Here is a 23,539-nt window from a genome sequence, read left to right as displayed (position 1 = left end):
CAGCGGACCCGACAGTGCGGCGCCCGACGGGCTCCGACCGCGTTCGTCGGCGGAGTCAACGAGGAGGAGCCGGGGTTCAGACTCCGGGGAGGCAGCCAGGCCCCATCCGGACTCCCACGCCGGCAAAACATTCGAGGTAAGTGGAGGGAGGAACCGGGAGAACTTCACTAAAAGGGGAGACGTCCGGGATCCTCCGTTTTCGCATTAGAGACCACTCATCCGGCGTCAAAACGCGGCAGTGTCCACGCAGAGCATCGATGCGAACCGCGCTAGGACTGGGGTGTTCCGCGGGCCACCGTGTTAGGCCTAACGGATGTCTCATCTGCCTCCTCATAGCAGACGACGGCTATTCGACAGTGGCTCCCGATGAAGATGACCTTGAAAGTAAGCGACAGCTGCGACGCTCTGTCTAATACGCGAATTGCGTTGCTGACAACACAGCTGCGTATTTCGGATTTGCGCGGTTTTCTCGCGTCTATATAAGCAGCGTGTGCTGTTGTTATGCAAACACGCACAGAGACGCAGTTTAGTATTCAAACGACGTCCCTCTCTGCTAATGCTGCTTCTGAAAGAGTAATGACTCCGTGGGTGCGGTCAATTGTCTGCGCCTGCTGTCCGCAAGGGTAGTGTTGTTAGTGGCCACTCTATGGATACTTACGACAGTGTATACGTTCTAATTCACGAGGCATCCTGTAAGCATCGAATAGGCGTTTTTTTTTTTTACAAGTACATGGCTGATGCCGGAGTGAATCGGGGCATGTACTCGAACCCATTGCAGCTCAGCGATAAATGGACGACCAACCTTCTACCGGCATTATGGTGCTTTGAAAGTTTTTTTTTTATTTTTTTCATAAAACCATGCACTAGCTTTCACCGCTCAGCCTGAAAGGCATATGCATACCGCGAGGTTTTTCATTTTCATTTGAAATAAGTTTATTTGCACATTTTTTTATAAGCATGACGGTGTCACTTCATTTGGTTATGGTGACATTGGGCCAGTACTAGTTCCCGATGTGCTGGTTCGTGGTAACTGTTGAACTTGGAGAATATATCATGCATTGGCAAACGTTATCGTTTCTTTCCATGTCATAACTATATTTTGGAGTACTTACTTCTTTTTTTTGTTCTTGTTGTTATGCAATCGTACCGACAGACTATATCAACGCTTGCACATCTATCAGCGCATTGAAATGGACTAAAATAAATTTTATCACTGATGATAAAACTTTGTGCGCAGACAAACGCACAGGCTTTGTAACCAGCTGCACTTGCTCGCTTATGTAATGCTAACTATTAATCGCACATATGCCTAAGCGTGGACTCATGCCGGCAGACATGGTGCATACGCACTAAGTAAACACGTACAGACGTTTGTACAATAAATTGATATATACCCCATCGCACGAGCTAGCACAACGGAAAAGAAAGATGGCGGAAGATTTTGATGCAGTCTTTATGTACGAAGATTTGGTCAGAGTCATACAGCCGCACGAATGTACCACATTTCTGCATTAATTGCTAGAAATAGCAGATATCCAGTGATTAACCAGTAGCAATCACGTCAGCCTGTGTTCGCAAGTGCCTCTCAACACTAGTTATTCCTGCTAGTAAACGAATAAACACGGTAGGCTTCACACAGCGGTCTTCAGAGGAAGTTCTAGTGTACATTCTGTATCGATTATAGTTTAATATGCTATCCTAGTCTCACTTTTCAAAATTATTTCAAGTTCATAAAAGCTTGTTCATAATTAATGCCACCCCTGTAAACAAAGTACACTTAGATACAATGCCGTTAATACACCAGGGAGCCTCAAAGTTAGGGACAGTTAGGAGGATTGATATACGTGAATTGTTATAAGGAGGAAACTAAGTGAACAAATGGTTGCGGTAATGTCACCGAGAATTTGAAAACTAGAAGCAAGTAACAGGGGAAAAGACTAAAAGTAGAAAGCATTGTAGGAAAAGAAAGCGTAATAAAAAGTATAAACAGGCATTACAAAAACAAAAAGAATAAAAAGAACAGCTTAGTGAAAAGCCTTTCTTTCGAATTTTTTGCTCGATAATAGTACTTGTGTTTTTTTTTTTAATGTTGACTCCGAAAAGGCCGAAACTTATAAAATCCTTTGATGCTTCAGAACGGATGCATGTGGCAAGCGTCGTTGGTGATACATTGCGTACATAGTGAACCGGTTGTGAAAGAATTAACCCGGTAAAGATGATTTCGTGATAGCCGCTGAACCGATATCGCACACATCTATGGGCATCGGCAGGATTATGTCTTGGAGGGGTGCAAACCCGTGATATCGCTGCTGGGACAGTCAGGGCGGGGGGGGCTTTGGTGTAGCTTCCAGAGAAGAGGGAGGGCAAGCATGTGTAGGCAAGAAAAAGGAGAACTCGCTCATCAAATATACATTGTGCTTGGGACTCACACGGACTCAAACCCAATTTCAGTAGTTGGACTCACATTCACGGAAATTTTCTTGAACCAGACTCACTCGGGTTCAACATTTGGGTGAGCTTATATACTCACCAAAACATCACTCTTAGGCTCAGACTGATGGCTCGATCTGAGGCTGAGTGAGTCTATGTGAGTCGACTCAAGAACGCGTTCGCCGAGCTATGGGGGCAAGTGCTGGTGTGACTTGTGGGCGGCTAATGCCTCCCTTTTGCACCTCCTTGACGACGTTCATGCGCACATCATCTCAACTTCAGCAACCTCGTCAGCTATAGCTGACTCAGAGTACTCCGTGGTGACGTGCAAAGGCACGCGCAATTACCACGCGCTGCGCATTCACGCCAAGCAAACAACCAAGCGCATGGTGACGGTGCCTTGGAGGCCACAGATATCACGGCCGCAGGCATAGAACACGCGACGAACAAAGACTTGTTTTGTGCGGTTGGAAGGGAAGAGTTGAGCAGGCGCATATGGCTGAGAGCACATATCGTCATCTCGAGTATGACTGCACGTCGAGGTGTGGCGTATATCCTAAGCACGCGCGCGTGATTACGCGTTCTTAGAATCAGACAAAAGGTGCGAAAACGTGAGTGCTTACCCGGTCTCATAAACGAGACCCGCCCACCCGGCCGTGCTAGGAGACTTGTCGAAAGAATCTGACCGTAGCCTCACTGTTAAAAAGACGTCGAGTATGTGGCACCGATTCATTGGTGGGTATACTGCATTGGGGGGAGGCTGAAGGTTCTTCTGTTGGAGTAACTGTTTAAGAGCGCATCTTACTCGACTCCGCGTTTCATATCTCTAGAAAGGGACTTTGAGCGCAAGTACGTATAGTGTGGAAGTTTCTTTGATTGGGGGGTGTAAGCTACTCTTGTTGTATAGTAATCTTTATACGCATCTTATTTCTCTCCGATTTGCATCTCCGTTGAGTGCGTATATACTTTTACTGAGAACAAAACTACGCATACTGGAACAGTTTCTTGCACTAAGGCAGTGTGGCATACTTTTCTTCTTCTGGCACGAAACACTTGGGACATAAGCTACCCCAGGTGGTCGAAATTTCCGGAGCCCTCCACTACGGCGTCTCTCATAATCATATAGTGGTTTTGGGACGTTAAACCCCACATATCAATCAATCAATGGGACATAAGCTAGTAGTGGGTTGTCTGCTGAGAAAAAAAGAAGTAGTTGGAACAATGGCGGAGATGCATTAATAAACCGCGTTGTGTTTTCGGAGCGGCGTTTCAGAGTGCTATATTTATTGGTGACCCGGACGTGATTCGAACACGCAACCTTCTGATCTGGAGTCACGCGCGGTTTATTAATGCATCTCCGCCATTGTTTCAACTACTTCTTCTTTTTTTCTCAACAGACTACTAGCTTATGTCCCAAGTGTGTCGTGCCAGAAGAAGAAGAAAAGTATGCCACAGCACTATAACCTAGTCATGCTTGCGTACGTCTCATATTTTTCACCCAATTTTCTTATCTCCAATAAGAGAATACTTCTACTCCGAACGCAACAACGCACATCGCAGACGTTTACTCCATAAATGGAGTACAAGTACTCCCTCCCTCCAACAAGCATTCGCAAGTGCACATGCAGCCAACAATTCGCTGCTTTACGGCATCGCATTTACGGTTTACGAATATCACTAGACGTGAATTTGATGTTGCTCCACTTAATTCGTTCACTTCAGTGACGTAGCAAGATGCACCATAGAGAGCACTTCGGTTCTGGAGCATTGTAACTTCATGTGGGCGCACTGAAACCGTCTGCACTGCACACCGCAATAAACCATGCGCACCCAGCAGACATTCACGACGTCATTCGACGCACCCTGTTTCGATCATATCGCCTTCCGTGCGTTGCATACGCGTCGCAATATTGAAATAACTGGGTTAATTCCCGTATCAGCCACCACGCTAAGGCGCGAAATCGCGCATCCGTGTATGTGTGCAGCGCACCAGTTGCAAAACTGAGGGTGTTCTTTCATCGACCTGTCCATCATGATGAGCGCATGTGTGCACGCTTTTGATATGGCCAATATAAGAGTGCCGTTGTTCGCACTATAATATAGAGCGCACAGTCGACAAAACCAGTTCGAACGAGCGTCAGCGAACAAACAAACGTAGAAAACAACAAACTGCGCAGCGCATTGTGTCCGGCTCGCCAAAAGAAGCAACGTGCGTACAACGAGTAAACAAACAATAAATATCAGGATCTCTTCTTTTTTGATGTCACGACCAACAACCACCCCACCGCAGCGCACGATATCCGATTTGTCGCGCTTGACCTTGGCGGCTGACCTCTTGCGGCGAGCCCGGTAAACGTCTTCTTAAAAAGGTCACACCTGGGACTGAGAGATGCGTAGATCGGCACTGACCACGACAGAGAACGGACACATTTCTGCTAGCCACTCGCATACATGTGGTCGTCTTTGTGGTTGGAGCAAGCGTTCTTGACTTTGACTTCGGTTGGCCTTCTGCCCATCCAGCAATCTTCACCTAGACGGGACTGCTGCGTCACCCGTACAGAGGTATTCCGAAGGAGTTTGTTCAGCTTAAAGTGTGTTGTTTTCAAGTTTCTTCAAGTTTGGTCGGCTCACCACTCCTGAGGTAGATTAGACCTTTACATCACGCGGGGGCTCCGAAGAAAACTGCATGCTTTGTCTCAAGACACGGATGTCTAAAGTTTGATGGTTCCAAGTCGCCTTGACTTCGGTGGGCCTTCAGTCTATCCAGCTGTATCTGCGTCTACTGGACCACACCATCACGTCAGTTAAACAAGCCATCCGGAGGTTGCTGGTGTTTGAACTCTGTTGGTTCTAAGCTATTTTGTTTTCGATCGGCGATAGATGCATCGCTACAGCTGGACTGCACATCTACATCATTAGATCGTACGGGTCTTAATTCTGAAGTTGCTGTGTTTTAGGACTTTGAAGCCTGTTGCGTCCAAGTTGCTTGAAGTTCGGTTGTACTACCACTCCGGAAATCTGATATCGGCGTCCATCAGCTGCCGTGGCTGAAGTTGGCTTCAAGCGGCTATAGGATGTTTCTTCGCTATGGTCTGGGGACAGAGCTGAATTGTGACTCACTTTAAAGTTGGGAAGTGACACTACTTAGACCATATATGCTGTCACTCTAAAGGATCATCTGCAAACGCGCTGCAATGCCTGGGAGGGTGAGTAATTTTTCTGGTGTGTAAGTCATTCGCTGGCTGCGTCATGTGGTTGTTGGTTTCTTAAAAGAAATGTTATTACTTGTTTTCAAGTTGGGCCGGAGCAAGACATGCGGAACCAACACGCTCTTTGAGCGATACCGTGTTCCGATGTGACAACATAGTGATTGATAAAGAATCAACACAATCGTGATTATTCTCTGCATTTCTTGGCATCGACCTTTTCTGCCCTTCCTATCTCGGATAGCTTACTGTTGAAAAGGACATAATTGAAATGGGAATACAATTGTAATTCTTGAGGCAGGATCACATTTAACGCGATCTTAATTTATGAACAGTTACATAACAGTTGATCGATGCGCCTTCTTCCTTTCTTTTGAATTCCATTTACTTCAGGTAGACAAGTCCAGGCGCTGGTGCGAGGCCACGGCACTGTCAAGGAAAGGAACCGCTAAGAGGTGAGGTCACATGGTTTACCGGTTGTCTGGATCAAATCCACATTCGCTGTAACAAAGATTACAGTTCAATGAAAAAAAAAAGAGAAACGGAATTACTTCACTCAGCTGATGATGATGGCCTGTATGTGTGGATCACCCGCAATCTGGGGGATACACCAAGAAACAAAACGACCAAGAAATGAAAAATGTTTATGGAGTCTTTTCAGGCAATATTTAACGTGCAACAGCACTGACTGTTGGGCGAGTTTGTGTTGGTTCATAGTTATGAACGGCCCATAAAAAAACACGTGGAACACAGATCAAGAAAAACCACACAGACATTGAGTAACTGTAACGTAACATTGCGCAGTTTCAAATTATATTTGACCACCTCCCCGTAATTTGTTCAGCGGCATCGCTACGGCATAACTCGTAATTATATTTTAGTTTTGGTCTGTTTGGACATTGTAATATTATCTGCGAATCGCAAGGATGCCCCTCGGCACAGAGCAGTTTAAACGCAGTTGCATGCTTTGGGGCCTCATTCGTCCAGTAACGATACCGGACATCTATATGCGGTCGTACCGAACGGCATGCCTGCTTCAGAGTGACATCGCATATTCTTTACATGGCCAGGACCCAATTTTCAAGAATACAAACGCAAGCGAATCAGGCTACAGTTATTGTGACGAATACAAAAAAAACAACAACAACCGGAAGGGTGCGACAAGAGTAGAACGGTTGAACATTATACCACAGAACACTTTAAGTTGTTGGCGCATTGATTTGCTCGGCACATATTTATTTGGAACGGAGAAACGACGCCAAAACAAGACGAAGAGGAGACGACACAAACACGGCGCTGACTAACAGCCACATTGTAATTGCCAGGGCAAAATTTTTCAAGTCTTTTGAAGCTTTTCAAGTCTTTTTCAAGCCTTTCTTTGACGATTTCCTTCAGGTCAAGACTGTTTGCCACCGGGCAGCGCAGACGGTGATTTGGACACGCACTCACGGGTGTGCATAACAAAACTGTGAGCTAGCATTGTATACAGCGATGTCTTGTTCCCTTATTTCCATACTGATGGTGCTTTTCTTGTACATATTGTCGCGCAAACACAATATTATGTGCGGCGAGTAAGTGTGACCTTTGGTTTTGCGGCTCTGATTTTCGGCATCGAAAGTTCGACGGTTGAGTAATATTCATAATATTCATAACAATTGAGTGTTTATAAACGCATCTATTGTGGTTTCATTAGCACTCGGCGTTGCACAAACGTGCGTGTAAACAATCACCTTTTAATAACTTAATGAAAATATTAAAGTGGGGGGTCAGATATCGGGATGGATGGGTGCGTCAAAAATCTATTTTTAGACATCGATTGCAACGGTTGTCTCCTCTCGTCTTTGTGTTGTTTTAGTGCTGTTTCGTCGTTGTAAGTTATTAAATCAATGCACAAACGCACGATTATTAAGTAATGGAGCAACACAAAGACACGAAATAGGGACAATGAAAAAAAAAAAAACACACGACAACGGGTGCCGCAAAAACGCATTTACAATTGCTGTTTTGAAAGCGAAACTGAAACCACGGCGGGCATTTTACTTTTTCTCTCTTTTGTTTCTCTTTCCCCAGAGCGTCGTCTGCTGCCGCATCTCGCGAAGCTCCGTCGCGGCCGAGACGGGACGAGAGCACCATGAGAGATGTCAAGATGGCCGAACTGAAGGTGGAGGCTCCGCTGGCTCGGACCGAAGAGTGGTCCGACTTCAGCGACTTCCAGAGCTCCGAGGACGTGGAGAACTCGAACGCGACCTCAAACAAGTCGACGCCTTCCTCGATCACCGACGGCGGCACAAACAACGGCGTCAATCAGGCGTCCAACAACGACAATTCGTTCGCTGACTGCAACTTCAGCGAGACGTTCTCCAACTCGCTCGAAGATCTGGTGAACACGTTCGACGACAAGATCACAAAGTGCTTCTGCGACTACGACGAGAACGTGGAGAAGCTAGCGCCCGTGCAAATCCGAACGCAGGAGGAAATACTGAACGAGTGCCAGTAAGTAAACAGGCGACGGCCCATCTTTCGAAACTTCGTTTCTTTAAAACTTCTTTCAGTTTCCTCCAACTAAGCGTTTCGATCGAGACGTTGTGAAGTATTAGAACAACGGAATACCTAAAATGGGAAGCGTTAAGCGTTACATCCGGCGCTTTCGTGAGTTCCTGTCGCTTCTTTTGTGTGCGTGTTTTCACGCCTAAGTTTTTTTTTCACGTTACGGAGGATGTAGTGGGAGTACACTCCCACATCCCGACGCCCGGGATGCGCTTCCGAAGTCAGCTGTGTTTCGCGGACGACTGCAAGCGCTTGACGTCGGGGCGCTAAAAAAAAAAAAAAAGAAAGACGTTACCCTGAGTTCCAATTTCAAAGGCAATAAAATGTGCGCGATCAAGGCACAAAGGAAAAAAGAGTATGACAGACTTAGGCTGTGCCGTTGTTTTGCTTTCATTTCCCGTCCCACCACTTTTGAAGGGACTATGAGTGTTTCCAGGATGCCTGTAGTTTTTGATGTGCACGACGCGGCAAATAAGTGTGACCCGTGGTTCTGTGGCCCTACTTTTGGCATCGAAAGTTAGACGCATGGATAATATTGCTACTTGAGAAGATTCATAACCAATGAGTGGTTATAAATACATCTCTCGCCGTTTCATTATTACTCGGTGTTTCACGAACGGGCCTGTAAACAATCACACTTTAGTAACATAATACAAATATTATAGTAGCAGTCAGATATCGGGATGGAGAGGTGCGTCAAAAATCAATTTTGCGTTACACTGCTGATCTGAAACACAGGTGCTTTAATATCTTGTTTTGCGTAGTTGGCATCCGCATTTGCTGACGCGATAACGGCCGTTCTGTTCACCTGCGAAACGGAGTATACCTGTTATCCGAAAGTGTGATATCTTATCCGCTTTCTTCCTCCGGAGGCCCTTGTCTTTTTCTTTTATTTCGCGTCTATTTTCTGCTCGAGATTCCCTTTGACAAGGTAATGGGGCCTTTGCGGTCGCACTGATTGCATTTCGCGTAACGGCGGTTTCGTTTCGCCTGCTTTCAAGAAGGTCGCTACGCCGCAAGACCCCGGCGAAAATGTTATCTCCGTCGTGCACTTGGGTCAGCTCGCGCCAAGACGTTTACAAAACGTCCGCTAACGCCGCTTCTGCACAACACGACGTATACGGAACGCCACTGTGGCTACCAGGACGTCTCAGGGAGGTTTTCGCGAGCAGCTTCGTTATATTGCGCCACGACGTCTGCAAAACGTCTTGTCTGTGAGACGTTTCGTCAACACAACGTCTGCGTATAGCGTTTCGCTTGGTATTCCTTCTTCAAGTGTAACATCCCGATGTGTGTAGTGTGCAAAAGCTTAATTTTAGTCCGCTAGCGTCTGCGACGATACAGTGCAACGACATGCACAGTCGCGCCCAATATCGGTTGCATGTGGCACCCGACATTGAAAATAATCTGTGACGTAAACACCGTTTTTCGCATGCTGGTATTTCCAAAACGAATTTCACGTTAACCGACCAACCGGCTTGAGGCCGCCCTTCAGCCATGGCCATCGTGTTTCAACTCATATTGATCGCCGCTGTTCAGAACTTCTAGACGTCTTCCAGACGTCTGTGAGACGTCCTATTCAATTTTGTCCCCCGATTATTTCTGGACCTGTATGTTTAAGCGAATATTCTCGCATGTTTATGAGGTGTCAGGTTCGTGCAATCAGTGTAAGCTAGGCAGCAGGGGTTGAGTGGGTGAGAGTGGGGGAAGGGGGGGGGGTCAAAACGAGAGATCGCGCCGATGTGATTTCGTGCCTCACGTTCTGACTTCGTGCTCGGCTTGTCTTGAGGTCACTTGCTTGACTTTTTCGTGTATGCCTTAAATCTATAGCCGTTTTTTTTTCTTCTGTCTCTTAGTGTCTCTTTCACTCGATAACGGGGTGGGATGTGTGCATTTAGAGGGGGGTGGGGTATTATGTCGGGGTGTAGAATGTCGGGGCGGTACTATTTGCTACTACAAACCGTTTTCGCAAATCTAGGCCACGATGAGGTCGTATTTGAGAGAGCCCCCCACCGGGCAACGGGGTCTCGCTTAATATAGCACCTTCCAGCTGCTGCCGCTATCCGTCTCGTCGCTTCTCACGCTTTGTATAAGTGGAGGAGGGGGCATTTCCTCATTGAATCGTGTCGCCGCCGGTGTTATCGTCGCAAATCATCGGAGAGTGCACTTCAAACGAACCAGGACAGAAACACAAATTCCAGGCATTCCACGAGAACCAAACAATTAGGGGGTCTCCGAAAGCAGTTTGTGGGTCAGCATCTCATGGGTGCATTCGTATTTCCGCCGTGTAGGGGGTGGTCCCCCCATACATGTTTTCTCGTGCGTGCGTTTGTTTTCGTGAATATATACACATGAAAAATTCAACAAATTCGGGGGGTAAAGGGGCATTCACACGGGGAAGATGTCAAGCATGTGGTGGTTGCTTGCCACGTGACAGTGACGTCACCAGTTAGCGAGTGGGCGTGGCCCTTCGCGCCCACTCGCGGATTGGCGAGTCCGTTACGTCTTTGTCACGTGGTCCGTAATCTGTGTCCCCCCCCCCGAGGATTTCTTCGCCGTGTGAGTAAACCTATACGGAGATGGTTTCGACAGCCCGACCAGCTTCGTTAATGGTCAGCATAAAAAAATAGTAATGAATAATTAAAATAAAAAAAAACAACTGAGCTAAAGTCTGAGAGGAAATCTACAGCGGTATTAAGAACAGCTTACCAACAACTATATTAACTGTAATCTCAACAATATATGTATAAGAATATGAATTTGAAAAGAAGGGTATGACTTCTCGGTAGCCTGCCATATTGGTCCTCTTAATGCCAGGCTATCTGGTCTTACAACCATCTTTTAAAATAATACATATATAGTAATATGTGTCTACCTTATTCTATTTAATGCTTTTGATGCTGCAGTAGTAGCTATTAGTGTTATTCTGTGGAAATATTTTCCCCCCTTTCCCATTTTAGCAAATTTTCACACTTATTTGTAGCCTTGAAGATATATTCCATAGAAAATTGTTCCAGAAAGAATATTTAGTGGCACATTTCTAACATGTATCTAGCAAAATCCTACAAATCATAATTATTCGTCTAGCTATTGCAATAATGTGTACATTCAGCTGGCTTTGAAGGGTTGCATAATATAGTGTCATTGCGCTTAGTTCATGAGATATTGCTCGACAAAATTGGGCAGTGATATACATCCCAATGGCATGATTGTGCATAATTGATTACCTGCATGGCTAACAATAAGAAAAAATAAGATTGTAGAATTATACGCTGGGGATATCAAAGAGTTGATTTGCTAACTTACTGATTGTGCTCTGTTTCAATGCACACGTAGACTGTGAGGACTGTTTTGAACTTCTTGAGTTTGACTTGAGGTTATCTTTGTCATCCTAATTGAAAGCAAACATTACCTTATAAGTTATCTCACTTATCTTAATCAGCAAACAAGCCATGATTATTATCATATGCATTACAAAATCTTCATGTCGCACAATTCGAGAAAATGCTTGTTCAAGTGCTTGAATATTGTGCATGCTATCTTCAGCAAAAAAAAAAGATTATTCAGTTTGAAGTACGTAATTTTGTTCCTGCGATTAGCAGATAAGTACATATGAACCTTTGTTATTGTCTAGTTGTAAGGGTGTATTGATATTCCTCAACAAGGTTTCTAAGAATGGGTCGTGGCTTTTGCACCCTGATAACATGTCATTTCAGTTTTCACTTATAATGCACTACAACCTAGTAGCTTTTACATATTGTACTCCTAAAACCTGAAGACTAAAGGTGTGTGGTGAGATACGTAACAAAATTGTAGCAATTGCAGCTCTTTTATTCTGAGGCAGATTGTGAGAGTACAAGTTAATAAATTAATGTGCGAAACTTCCTATTTGCACAGTAGTATGTTGTAATCATGGTAGTTTCAATCTCTCAAGATTACTTTTTAAGTTTATCATTTATGTAGTCAGCAGCTACTAACTTTTAAAGAGATTGCTGATATATATATAAATATAACATTTATTTACTGTTATATGTAGTGTAGTGCAATGCAAGCCATGAATACCTACATGAAATGGCAATTATAGAAGACCACTGGATTAGGCACATTTCACCTAGATTATTTTGTTTACAGAAGCCTTGTGCACCTATCAAGTGTCATAGAATTGGTGCAGTCTTCAGAATCATTGTAGCCCCGCCGTGGTGGTCTAGTGGCTAAGGTACTCGGCTGCTGACCCGCAGGTCGCGGGTTCCGGCTGCGGCGGCTGCATTTCCGATGGAGGCGGAAATGTTGTAGGCCCGTGTGCTCAGATTTGGGTGCACGTTAAAGAACCCCAGGTGGTCAAAATTTCCGGAGTCCTCCACTACGGCGTCTCTCATAATCATATGGTGGTTTTGGGACGTTAAACCCCACATATCAATCATCAATCAATTCAGAATCATTGTATGATGCCAACACTGGCATACGCATAGTTCGCACACCATAAATAAATCAGTGTTATGACTGTCCCCTAAACAATGCCAATATTGAGGGCTCGGGAAAGTGACCGTCAATTGCATTGTGAAAATGGCAGTTACTTATCGTATGTGTACACACGACATGTTTGCATTTATTTTGTTGCACTTACGTTCCACCTAAAAGGTGTAGCCATCTTGTAAGCTTGGTTTGTAATGTGCAAGGAACACCCCGTACAGCAAAGATGCATGGAGTCCACTGTAGTGGAGGTGTTATGGCAGAGTAAGCATCAAATGAGCAGCGTGGGGATTGAATGTTCGAAATGAAGTTTTGGAGTGCACATTCATTTTTACCTGATGCTTCCTGCCTACTGATTATCGCATTTGCTTGTTATCGTATGTCGTTTTCTTCCAAAATATTCAGCCTTTTCAGTAGCTTCAACAAGCCAACAAGAATCTTCTGTGGCCATTTTGAGCTTGCTTTCGTGCCTTGATGCCTGTGGTGCTTGTCTTGAACCTATATGTGTTGTCTGTTTTGCAGTGATGGACTTGTCAGCTTTTCTCTATTCTCTTTTGTATCTTTTATTAATATTGTTTTCCCTTTGAATGTCTCCAATCTACATTCATCTGTTTGTTTTTGCTTCTTTGGCGGGGGCTTATTTGCCACTGAAATTTTTGTTGCTAATTTCCTGCCCTCAACTGCATGTACTCTTCATTTTGCATTTATGTTGAAAGCTAACAGTTATGCCACAAGGCTGATGACAATTTTATTAGTTTTTTTAAAAGACATATGCATCTGTATGGCATTGCAGTAAAATTTAATGCTTATAAGACACATTCTTAATGACAGTCTTTGGAAGCGTAGTGATGATAGCAGCAGGGAATTTCGAAAGCTTGTTGAATAGCCAGGATAATGCTGAAAACATAAACTTACAAAATATGCAACTAAACTCCTAGGCATAGGTAAATGTAGAACTTTGATGTACTTCAAAACATTTTTTGTGCTGAGGCATAGCTCCTGCCATCGCCATTCACTAAAAGTATTGAACAGCTTAATGAACTGCAAAGCACTCTACGCCACGCTGACATTGTCTAAATCTACAAACTGCATACATGTGACACCATGCAAATGCAATCAAACCATAATGCACTTCACATTTGTCATTTTATTTGCTGTGGTGTGGCACAGGTTTAAGAAATTTGGACATGTGCATGCATGCTTGCTTCGTGCATTTGCCACGTTTTCTTGGGCAAGTAATAGGTATTGTAATCTCCTTTTGTGTTGGCTTTCCAGCCTGCTTTTGTTTGTCTGCATTGAGTGAGACTGATGGTAGTAATAAAGTTGCATTTCATGGAGGCCTGCTTGCTTTTGGTTGTTGCATCTTTCTAGCATGCCACTCTCATCTTGAATGAGTTTCTTACCAACTCAAAACCCTTGTGTGTTGATAAAGTACAGTAAACCTTGTTTGTATACAAACAGGTTCTCTTACAAAAAGAGCACTTCATTCAAGCTTTCTTGCTATAATTACTGATTATTTGGCCATTTCATGAAGTATAACATTTGAAAGAAAGCAGCATCTGGCTCTGATGTCATCGTAAGGATGTTTAACAGTGCTAATACAAACTCGCACATCTCAATTGGAATGCACTTTGCTAGTTTACAGAAGCAGTACTGTCTCCTATGCATGTAAACTGCTTCATTTTTAGTTCCTTGAAGTTTCTGAGAAGAATTGTTGTTAAGTGTGTCCACTTGCATGTCGCGGGGAAGATTAGGAGGACAGCATTGTAGCTAGTACTTCATCCTGCTGCTGTTTAGCCTAGAGCAGTGCAAATGTTTGCTTTGTCCTGTTCTGGTTCCACAAAAAGAAAATCTGCCTGATGTTCATGATTCTTGGGTAACAAAATGTCTTTACCTAGCTGCTTATTATTAGCACATCACCTGCTGGTAAAATCGTACTTTGGTACGTTCTGGTTGAACTTTGGGTCTTAAGACGATGCCACCATTGCAGCTGTCTGTTCAAGTTCACATCTCTAGTATTATGGAAGTGCTACATATGTAGGAGCATGTCGAAAATTCGCATTGTTTCTTGATTGTTTCAATAATGCAGGTTGATATTCAATAAATGATTTAAGCATGGTGTTCTCATGCTCATGATCGGAGAACAATGATGATATTTTTGTAAATTGACTAGTGGAATGTTGCGTAGCATAGCTGTGCACGCACGCTTTTTATGCTGGATTGTTGTGCCCCATGTGTAGTTTATAAATTTATACCATCTAATTCGTCTTTAAGATAGTCTTTTGTCTCTTTTGGTCATTGAGAGCAGCCATAAGAAACGTCCACAAGTTTAAAAGTGGAATTGGAGACTGCTGCAGCTGCGCAGTCGAGACCTGATCGAGGTTCCAGCTGTTTAACGCCAACTGGGCGGTCAAGTTTTATTATTATTTTTTGTTACTTCTGGTCGAATGTGCACCTCCTTAAAGGAAACTCAGATAGACGTGTTGAGGCCTTTATCAGATGGTCATCTCGCAGACAGCAGGTGCGCCGCAGGTGGAACGTACGAGCGGGTATACTTATCGGGTCTGCCGGCCCACTTTCGCGTGTCCAGGCGAAAGTCGCTAAGGGGGTGGCTTTTATCAGATCGAGGGGGACGCACGTGGCGGCGGACGTTTTGGTTGTCTGTGCACATTTGCACTGCCCCAGTAGCGTCGGCACAGGTGAATCGCTTGGAGCTGCTGTTTTTTTTTTTAAAGACGATAGTCTTTCTTGGGGACCTTCGACGGAAAAATTTTGGTCTGTACATTTGTCTGTCTGTCTGTCTGTCTGTCTGTCTGTTTGTCTGTACATTTGTCTGCAAGTCGCCCTAACGATACCTCAAACTGCACCGAACGGTCCACCCCATACGCAGCGCCCACCAATATTGCTCAAGGTTTAGCGTTCATAGTTGTGCGATTGTCAGTTAAGAAAGCAAATATTGCGCATATATCAGGCGCCATAAAAAACACGTCTATGTTTTGTATGTCTGTCTTTATACTAGAAGAGGCACACACAAGTGACTCTAATGACTGTAGCGTTTATAGCGCTGCGCTGACAGTGCAACGCGATGCCCCAGAAGGTGTTTCCAACGCTCTGCTACGACCACACGGTGGTGGCACCTGCCCGTCGCTTTGCATTTTACACCTGATCACCTCCGAGACTGGCGCGCATCTTTCTCCGCGGTCGCGCACGCCTTCGTTTTCGAAGATAACTGCCAGATGGCGCTCGTGTCTAACGTGTCGTAGAGTTACTGTATATGCTACCTTTAGGTATATGCTACCTAAAGGTAACGCACACAGTAACTCTAACGTGCCTAGATGCGCTTGTTCGCCCTCGCTCCACGCTCGAGGCACTCAAACGCAGCGCCTTCAGAATACCATTAACCGATTTTCTTGCGCAGAACATCAAATAAATGTTTTGTTCACTCTCTCCAGACGCAAGACTATCGTCTTTCGACTACATTTGCGGTGTAACGCGTAGATTAGGGCCTATTTTTTTTCTTTCTCTGTATCATTTTTTTTTTGCTTTGCCTTTTAAGTTCTTGCGTCGCCTCGGCTTGTTAGATCGTTCGTTGTGCCTTTGTGCAAACGACCTTGGGTGTCGTCTGCACGCGTTGGAGCGAGCAGACGACAAGGCGTAGGCCGGGGAGGAGAGACGACATCTTCCGCCGCGCTTAAAACGGTGCAGCAGCGCTTGCAAGAGCCAACGTCCCCTACGAGGAGCACTCGGGAATGGAATTGCTGGAGTGGAAGTTATGCCTGTAAAGCGAAGTCAAGAATCCGCCAACTTAACTGTGGCAAGATATAATGGTGGCGTGTAGCGAAAAAAAAAAAGCAGCTTTCTCATCACACGTTTCACGAATTTAATTAGGAGAGAGAGAAACAACTTTTATTGAAACGGCAAGTGTTAGAGGAGTTGACTCCCCTCCCTTAGATGGCAGCTAGGAGTCCTTGGGCCCTAGCGGCATCTTCGGCTTGCCTGATGACCTGTAGTTGGTCCTCGATGCTTGAGCTTAGCAGCGCGGTCTCCCACTGCTCCGTATTCATGTATGTGTTTGGCCCCTTCACGATGTTGGGGCAAGCCCAGATAATGTGTGTGAGGTCCGCCCGCTGATTGCAGTGTTTACATCTGTCTGAGTAGAGGTCCGGGTAACAATGATTATAAGTGATTGGGTTTGGGAACGTGTTTGTTTGTAATAGGCGCCACGCTGTCGCCTGCTACTTATTTAATGAGGAGTGTGGTGGCGGGTAATGCTGCCTCCCTAATCTGTAGTGTAATTAGGAAGTTTTTTTTTTCGGGGGGGGGGGGGCATACATTGATCGGTATGTGCCTTTATCGTACAGTCTTTGCAAGCTTCATGGAACATTACGTCGTCAACGCTGATACTTGCTTACCCCCTTGGAGATATTTCTATTCTCAGCTGGATTATAAAACCTGTAAAGTTATCCAGGCTAGAAATTTTTTTTTCATTCCCAGCTGGAATTTCCAGTTACATAATCCAGCTGGAAATGAAAATCATTTTCGCCTGGAAAACTTCGTCGGGACCAACGATCTGTTATCTCATAATTAGTCGAGCGTTCATAATAACAGAGTCAAATCTGTTTAACTCCGAGTGGGCATTACCCAAAAGAGCATGTTGGCGAGACAAACCAAGGGCAAACCGTGGCTTCACCTTTGCTAGCAGTGCGTTTGTTCGCAAAATTAAACTATGGTAGCGCTGCTTGGCATGCATCGGACTTCTCGCTGGCAACTGGAGCTTTTTTGTGAAAATTGACCACCAGACTTACACCTGCAATAGATTCTGAAGAAACTATGGTAAAATCATTCGAGAGTCGACTCGGTCAGTCACTGAGACTGAATTAGCCGCGAGTCTGAGTTAGTCTCGCTGAGTAATATTCTGGCAATTCAGAGCGAGTGCTGCCGAGTTAAATATTTTTTTTTTTTTTTTGGTGAGTCTGAGTCTGAACGCCCACTTGAGGAAAGTTTCTGCGAGGCTGGTCCGAGCGAGTCCGGTTGACGAAGATATTCGCGAGTCCGCGTTAGTGCGAGGAAAGTTCTTGCCAGTCTTAAATCCGAGTGAAACCGGTTGAGGAAAAAAGTTTCGTGAGCCTGAGTCCGGATGAGTCCCAAGCGATAAAAACGCGTTTGTCGAGTCATTCTGGTTGAGCCCCGCCTAATTATTTTGCCGGCCTATACGGAAGACACTGTGCTGCACCGTATTTTTTTTTCTGAGGGTGTGAATGAAGCTAGCCGCGTCTTGCTCGCTTCCGGAAGACCCAGCAGACCGCGGGCACCCTGCCAGCAACCAGGGTCGCCATTTGTGTCGCCTGCGCTGCTATAAGAGCGGACCTTTTTTTTTTTCATTCCTATCTAGTTCACTTTCCGAAAGCGAAGCGCCTGCAACTCTTGTGGTTTTTGTTTGGTTCTTCGTTTGGGGATGTGACATTTAGAACGTCTCTTGCTGTGATGAATCGCCGCAACGCGCGCTCGTATGAAGGTCTGCGGGGACGGAATGCTCTAGTTCTCCGGTGTTGTCTGCTAAAAATAAGTAAATAAACTAAACACAGAAATAAAAACAAAAAACCCCAAAGAGGATAAAGACGACTGTGAAACTTCAGTTTTTACCTAATTTCGTCTATGCCCCGCCGCAGTGGTCTAATGGCTAAGGTACTCGGCTGCTGACCCGCAGGTCGCGGGATCGAATCCCGGCTGCGGCGGCTGCATTTCTGATGGAGTCGGAAGTGTTGCAGCCCCGTTCGCTCAGATTAGGGTGCACGTTAAAGAACCCCAGGTGGTCGAAATTTCTCGAGCCCTCCACTATACGGCGTCTCTCATAATCATATGGTGATAAAACCCCACAATGATTGATTTGTGGGGTTTAACGTCCCAAAACCACCATATGATTATGAGAGACGCCGTAGTGGAGGGCTCCGGAAATTTCGACCACCTGGGGTTCTTTAACGTGCACCCAAATCTGAGCACACGGGCCTACAACATTTCCGCCTCCATCGGAAATGCAGCCGCTGCAGCCGGGATTCGAACCCGCGACCAGCGGGTCAGCAGCCGAGTACCTTAGCCACTAGACCACCGCGGCGGGGTATAAAACCCCACAAATTAATCAATAAATACCTAATTCCTTCTATTCGTTGCAGGATCGATTATCTAGCGCTTCCTTTTAAAAAAAATGAAAATACTTATCGTCGTGTGCTTTTGAGCATGGCTGTAGCACCCAGTCTCTAGACGTGCCAAAAGTGGTAAAAATAACTGTCGGCGCGTTTCGAACGTTTCGGAGTTACTTCCGGGATACGGTGGCTGTCGGAAAATTTCGCCGTTTAGCTGCTTCCGTCGCTTTTATAATCTATGACGCCAGTTCCGGTTCTTGTGTCCCCAATTTTTTTTCCCGTGTTAAGAACTTCGAGGGTTTATACTACGATATTTACGGGAGTAAATCGTTTCTTAAGTCCGATTTTTTCTTTATAGATTTGTTTATAAAGGAGAGCTGTCTGCGTGATTGCGTTTATCGTGCGTGTATATTTTTTTTACGAAGATAAATTACTCACACCCCTTGTCCTTGACTTTCGTGGTGAATGCGCAGTCACTCGAAATCTGCAACCAAGTTTATAACGCCTAGTTTTTTTAGAGAGAATATGGGCGGCATTGCGTTTGACGTCGATTTCGCTAGCGAAGTGTGTCAGCCTGCGCTCCATAGTAACCGCCGCGTGTTTAGACTCGAATATCAGTTGTGCTTGAATATTAGGAATGCAGATCATCATCATTATCATCATCACCACCACCACCCGGCCCCTCGCACGTTTGCCTTCTCATCTTGGTGACATATCCAGTCAGTTACCCTTAATGGTTCCTATTTAGGAGGCGAGGGGGATGCGTGTGTCACCGTAGCTCCCCCCCCCCCCCCCCGACGCCCTGTTGGTCGAGTCAGAAATAAAACAAGTTCCACCATTGATGCTAAAATTAAACGGACCTGATGGAATGTTTTTCATAGTGGCCTAGCGGTCCCCGGCTTTTTCAGGGTGAATGTGGCAACTAAACAGTTCTTTTAATTAAAAGTGAGTGTTTGAGAGACTTCTATCTGGTAGTAAAACAGAGAACATTGTAAAAGGGACACAAAGCAACGTGTTCATTCGAAGTAGAAACTTACTTTTACTTTAAAATGCATGTATGCAAAATCAAGGGTCTTCGGTGGACATTATCGTCAGAAAGCTTACTTATTCGTAACCTTACGCATTTAAGAATGGCGGGAATGGTCCGACTCAGTAAAGATACACCGTAACATGAATATGGGCGAAGGGGTGAAAAATGTCACTTTGCCCCCCCGCCCTCCCCCACCTTCGTGTAACCCTACGACGAAGAGTCGTTCATCTAAGCGTCGACCTTGTAATGCCGCTCTTCTGAGAACAAAGGACGGAAACGAAACCTTGGAAGAGTGTCTGCCGCACTTGGGAATGCAAAGCGTTGAAAATGGCCTCGGTGGCTGACGGACGGGGCGTGACGTCATCTAGTGTTTACTTTTTTTTTCTGTTTGCACAGTGGATTGCGTTATAGCTGGTATATGCTACACTTTTCAGACGTCGTTGGCGGGAACTGCGTAGGTCGCTCTATAGTCGGCTTCAGATTTTTTTTTTGTCTGTTTTGGGTGTGGGACAGTATAAGGGAAGATCTGAGAGTGACGTCACCTTTTATGGATACAGGGTCACTCTTGTAAGAAGAAAGGAACAACGCGAACAGTGCAGACAGCACATGGACGCTATACCCGTCAGCCTCGTGATATATGGTGCCTATATGGGCGATGTACTCGTGCTACTCATACGAAAGTCCTCCAAACAGCCGCAAGCGGGGATCAGACGGCGTGGTGTCGCGTATTTAAGGGGCTGTGTTGAACAGTGGGTGACATTAAAAAAAAAACGCCGAAAGTCATAATTCCTTGTAGAAAATTGAAAAAACGTATAGACATCGTACCGGTTGCTGAGAGAAGACGCCAAACGATTTCCTCGTGTAACCCTTGGCTCCTGCTGTGTGAACGGCCAGGTTGGTTTCTAATTGCTCCCTCGACGTTGTCTTCCAGCCTAGTTTTATTCTTTGTCAAGGAGGTGGTGATTGATTGATATGTGGGGTTTAACGTCCCAAAACCACTATATGATTATGAGAGACGCCGTAGTGGAGGGCTCCGGAAATTTAGACCACCTGGGGTTCTTTAACGTGCACCCAAATCTGAGCACACGGGCCTCAACATTTCCGCCTCCATCGGAAATGCAGCCGCCGCAGCCGGGATTCGAACCCGCGCCCTGCGGGTCAGCAGCCGAGTACCTTAGCCACTAGACCACCGCGGCGGGGCAAGGAGGTGGTTATGCGATACAGCATGCATTGCGTGAATCACTGTCTTCGAGATTACTATTGCAGTATTCTACAGGAAGGTCGGTAATCACTCTGCCGTTGCTTTCTTCTCGCTTCCCAGGCCTCCAGTAGTGTCTAGGACCTGTACTTTCTTGTGAAACACATAACATAACCGTCTCAGTACAAAGGTCAGCTTTTTTTTTTTTAGAAGCACACCACACTGCGTCTTCGTCGATTTGCCTCCAAATAGATAAAATTTCACGTGGTTTTCGGAACGGTTGAGGTGGTTTTCGGCGTTATGTCTATTCGGCAGTTCGTTTTTTTTTTTTTAGGCGCTTCACTTTTTCGGCGTTCTGACGTTCGGCCTTTTCATGATTCGGCCTCTTTTATTTCCGGCGTTTTGATGGGGACCCGTTGAAAGGAACCGCGCTCGTGGACTGCTCACCTTGGTAATGGAACGAACGGTATTCGGAAGCACTTGTCTATTACTTAGCTAGTTGTCCTACTGCAGCTTGCAGCTGACATCAGTTTCAGTTTTGGTTTGGCACGCTTGCAGCGGGAATGTGTTTGGAGAATCGTATACGTGAAAAGTGTGAACGGGAGAGAAGCATTTTCGTTATCCAGCGTAGATTTGATATCAAGTCGTGCTGGATATCGAGCATATGTCTTTCAAGAAATAAACGGCCGAGCTTGCGGCCGGACACTGACCAACACACGTCACGGACGCCATGTTCATATTAGAAAACAAGCGTGAAGGAAAACATGTTGATCTCTAAGAAATGGCAAAATCAGAAAAGAAAAAAATGCTCTTAACTGAATAACTTTGTTTAATTACAGCTTTCAGTGTCTGTTTCAGCGACCCCGTCTACTCTGTATTCAGTTGAGCACGATTTATTTGAGCAAGGCAGATGAGGATATCAGTAAAATTAGGTACTATTTTGTGGCACGGTAGCAGGCATTATTTTTTTTATTCTTCAGTTCTCACAGCACTACCTATAGAAAAAGTCCTGCGCTTAAGCCGTCTGACTGGTGCTAAGTAGACGAAACTCGTCTAAACAGATGCATGCGCAGACGGCAACTATAGACAAATTACACCGGACTTACGTCACAAGAATGCGGTGGCGCTGTCTTAGTAAGCAAAAGACGCTCTGCCTACCGCAGTTTTTGCCGGGTTTTCAATGGTGCATGTGGTGTCAGTCAAGCAACGAGGAAAAAAAAAAACGGTACGCCGATCAGCTGCGTCGTGGTTGGATGTGAGTCGCGTCTCACAACTTGGATTTCTTTGTTGGCGCACATCGCAACCCTCTCCGCTTATGGCGGAAGTTACGTGAGGACGTCGCTATAATTTTACCCGTAATGTCGACGTCGGCCTGCCTGTGTTTACAAACATGCAATGGGTCTATAGATGGCGTCGTGTCACGCATAGAAAGGGATGTGTGTGCCACTTGGCAGACAAATTTTGAGTCATCTTATACGACAGATACAACATTCTCAGGTACTTGGGTATACCGTACAAAAGATCCATCCGGGCACGAGGCTACTGAAGGAGTCTTACAAAAAAAAAAAAAAGAGCCGGTGTCGTAATTACACTTCCTATTGTCTGCAACCACAGTAGCGGCGTGGCTGACGCCCAAGACCGTGAGCTGCATACGAAACCTGCTAGCTCAGAGAAACGTTCCCCCTGGCTACGACTGCATGTACGCATAGTACGATAGCGCGCGTGGTGTTGGGTTACGAAAAGATCGTGATGCGCGTTCTTTTCCGCGAAGTGCTGAGAGATGGCTTTTTTTTCGTTCTGGGAAGCGTCGGCAAAGAACAGCATGAGGAGGCGTGGAATCTTTCCGCTCCGAATAAGCGGCCGTACGGATCGAGGAAATATACATGCGGATGGATGGATGGAGGGAAGAAAAAAAAAAGCATCTCATCCGCTAGTGGTGACGTCACTTCGAGTTTATATCGATCCGCGAAATGAAATCAAGAGGCTGCGGAGGAAGCCTTCGCAGCGGCATTTGCAAGAACTTGGGGCGTATATGTAGGACGCGGTCGCGGTTCATGAAGTTTCTATTTGCACGCTGCAGCGCATCTTAGGCGCCCGAGTTACACTTGTCTGTGAGCACTCAATAATGATGCCGTCTACACTGCTCGCCGGCCTAAACGTGTCAGCTTGGCGTTAAGTGTAACGCGTGAATTTCGGTTTGCACCGTCCGATATCGGGAACACATATACGGGCGTAAAAATTGGCTGCGAGCCAATATCGGCTGCGTGCCAGTGTTTGTCACTAATCAACATCGTAGCCAACGTCGGCTCGTTGGCTACGTCGCGGCGGGTAAGGGTAAGGGGGAGGGGAGGGCGCTAAAGTCGGCCCCATATACGTTCACGTATAAGTGAAGGAGGGCTCTTCGACAGACCTTCGCCCCCCTACTGTAGGGGAGCCCTTAATGGCGCACGCCTGTGCTGTTATGAGGAGTATGGGTTTTGACTAAGCGCGCTTACCGGTAGTCATAATTGACATCTGG

At 45.6% G+C, this 23,539-nt stretch overlaps 1 protein-coding gene across 3 annotated transcripts in view; it reads left to right on the top strand.

Annotated features, from left to right (window-relative positions):
- Unc-76 (fasciculation and elongation protein Unc-76) overlaps positions 1-23,539 on the top strand; it is a 46,740-nt gene continuing 23,201 nt past the window's right edge. Inside the window, exons 1-3 of one of the 3 annotated variants that reach the window (XM_037416242.2) lie at positions 1-136; positions 6,030-6,091; positions 7,707-8,129. In XM_037416242.2, coding sequence (XP_037272139.2) covers positions 7,768-8,129 — 362 coding nt within the window. In that variant the 5' untranslated portion in view covers positions 1-136; positions 6,030-6,091; positions 7,707-7,767. Of the gene's footprint in view, positions 137-5,492; positions 5,637-6,029; positions 6,092-7,706; positions 8,130-23,539 lie in introns of those variants that run through there. The other 2 variants (XM_075871044.1, XM_075871043.1) reach the window with 2 other exon arrangements.

The sequence above is a fragment of the Rhipicephalus microplus genome, chromosome 8 (assembly GCF_043290135.1).
Source record: "Rhipicephalus microplus isolate Deutch F79 chromosome 8, USDA_Rmic, whole genome shotgun sequence".
Classification (NCBI taxonomy): domain Eukaryota; kingdom Metazoa; phylum Arthropoda; class Arachnida; order Ixodida; family Ixodidae; genus Rhipicephalus; species Rhipicephalus microplus.
The sequence above is the reverse complement of the archived record's forward strand: the minus strand, read 5'-3'. Positions and strand labels throughout refer to the sequence as shown.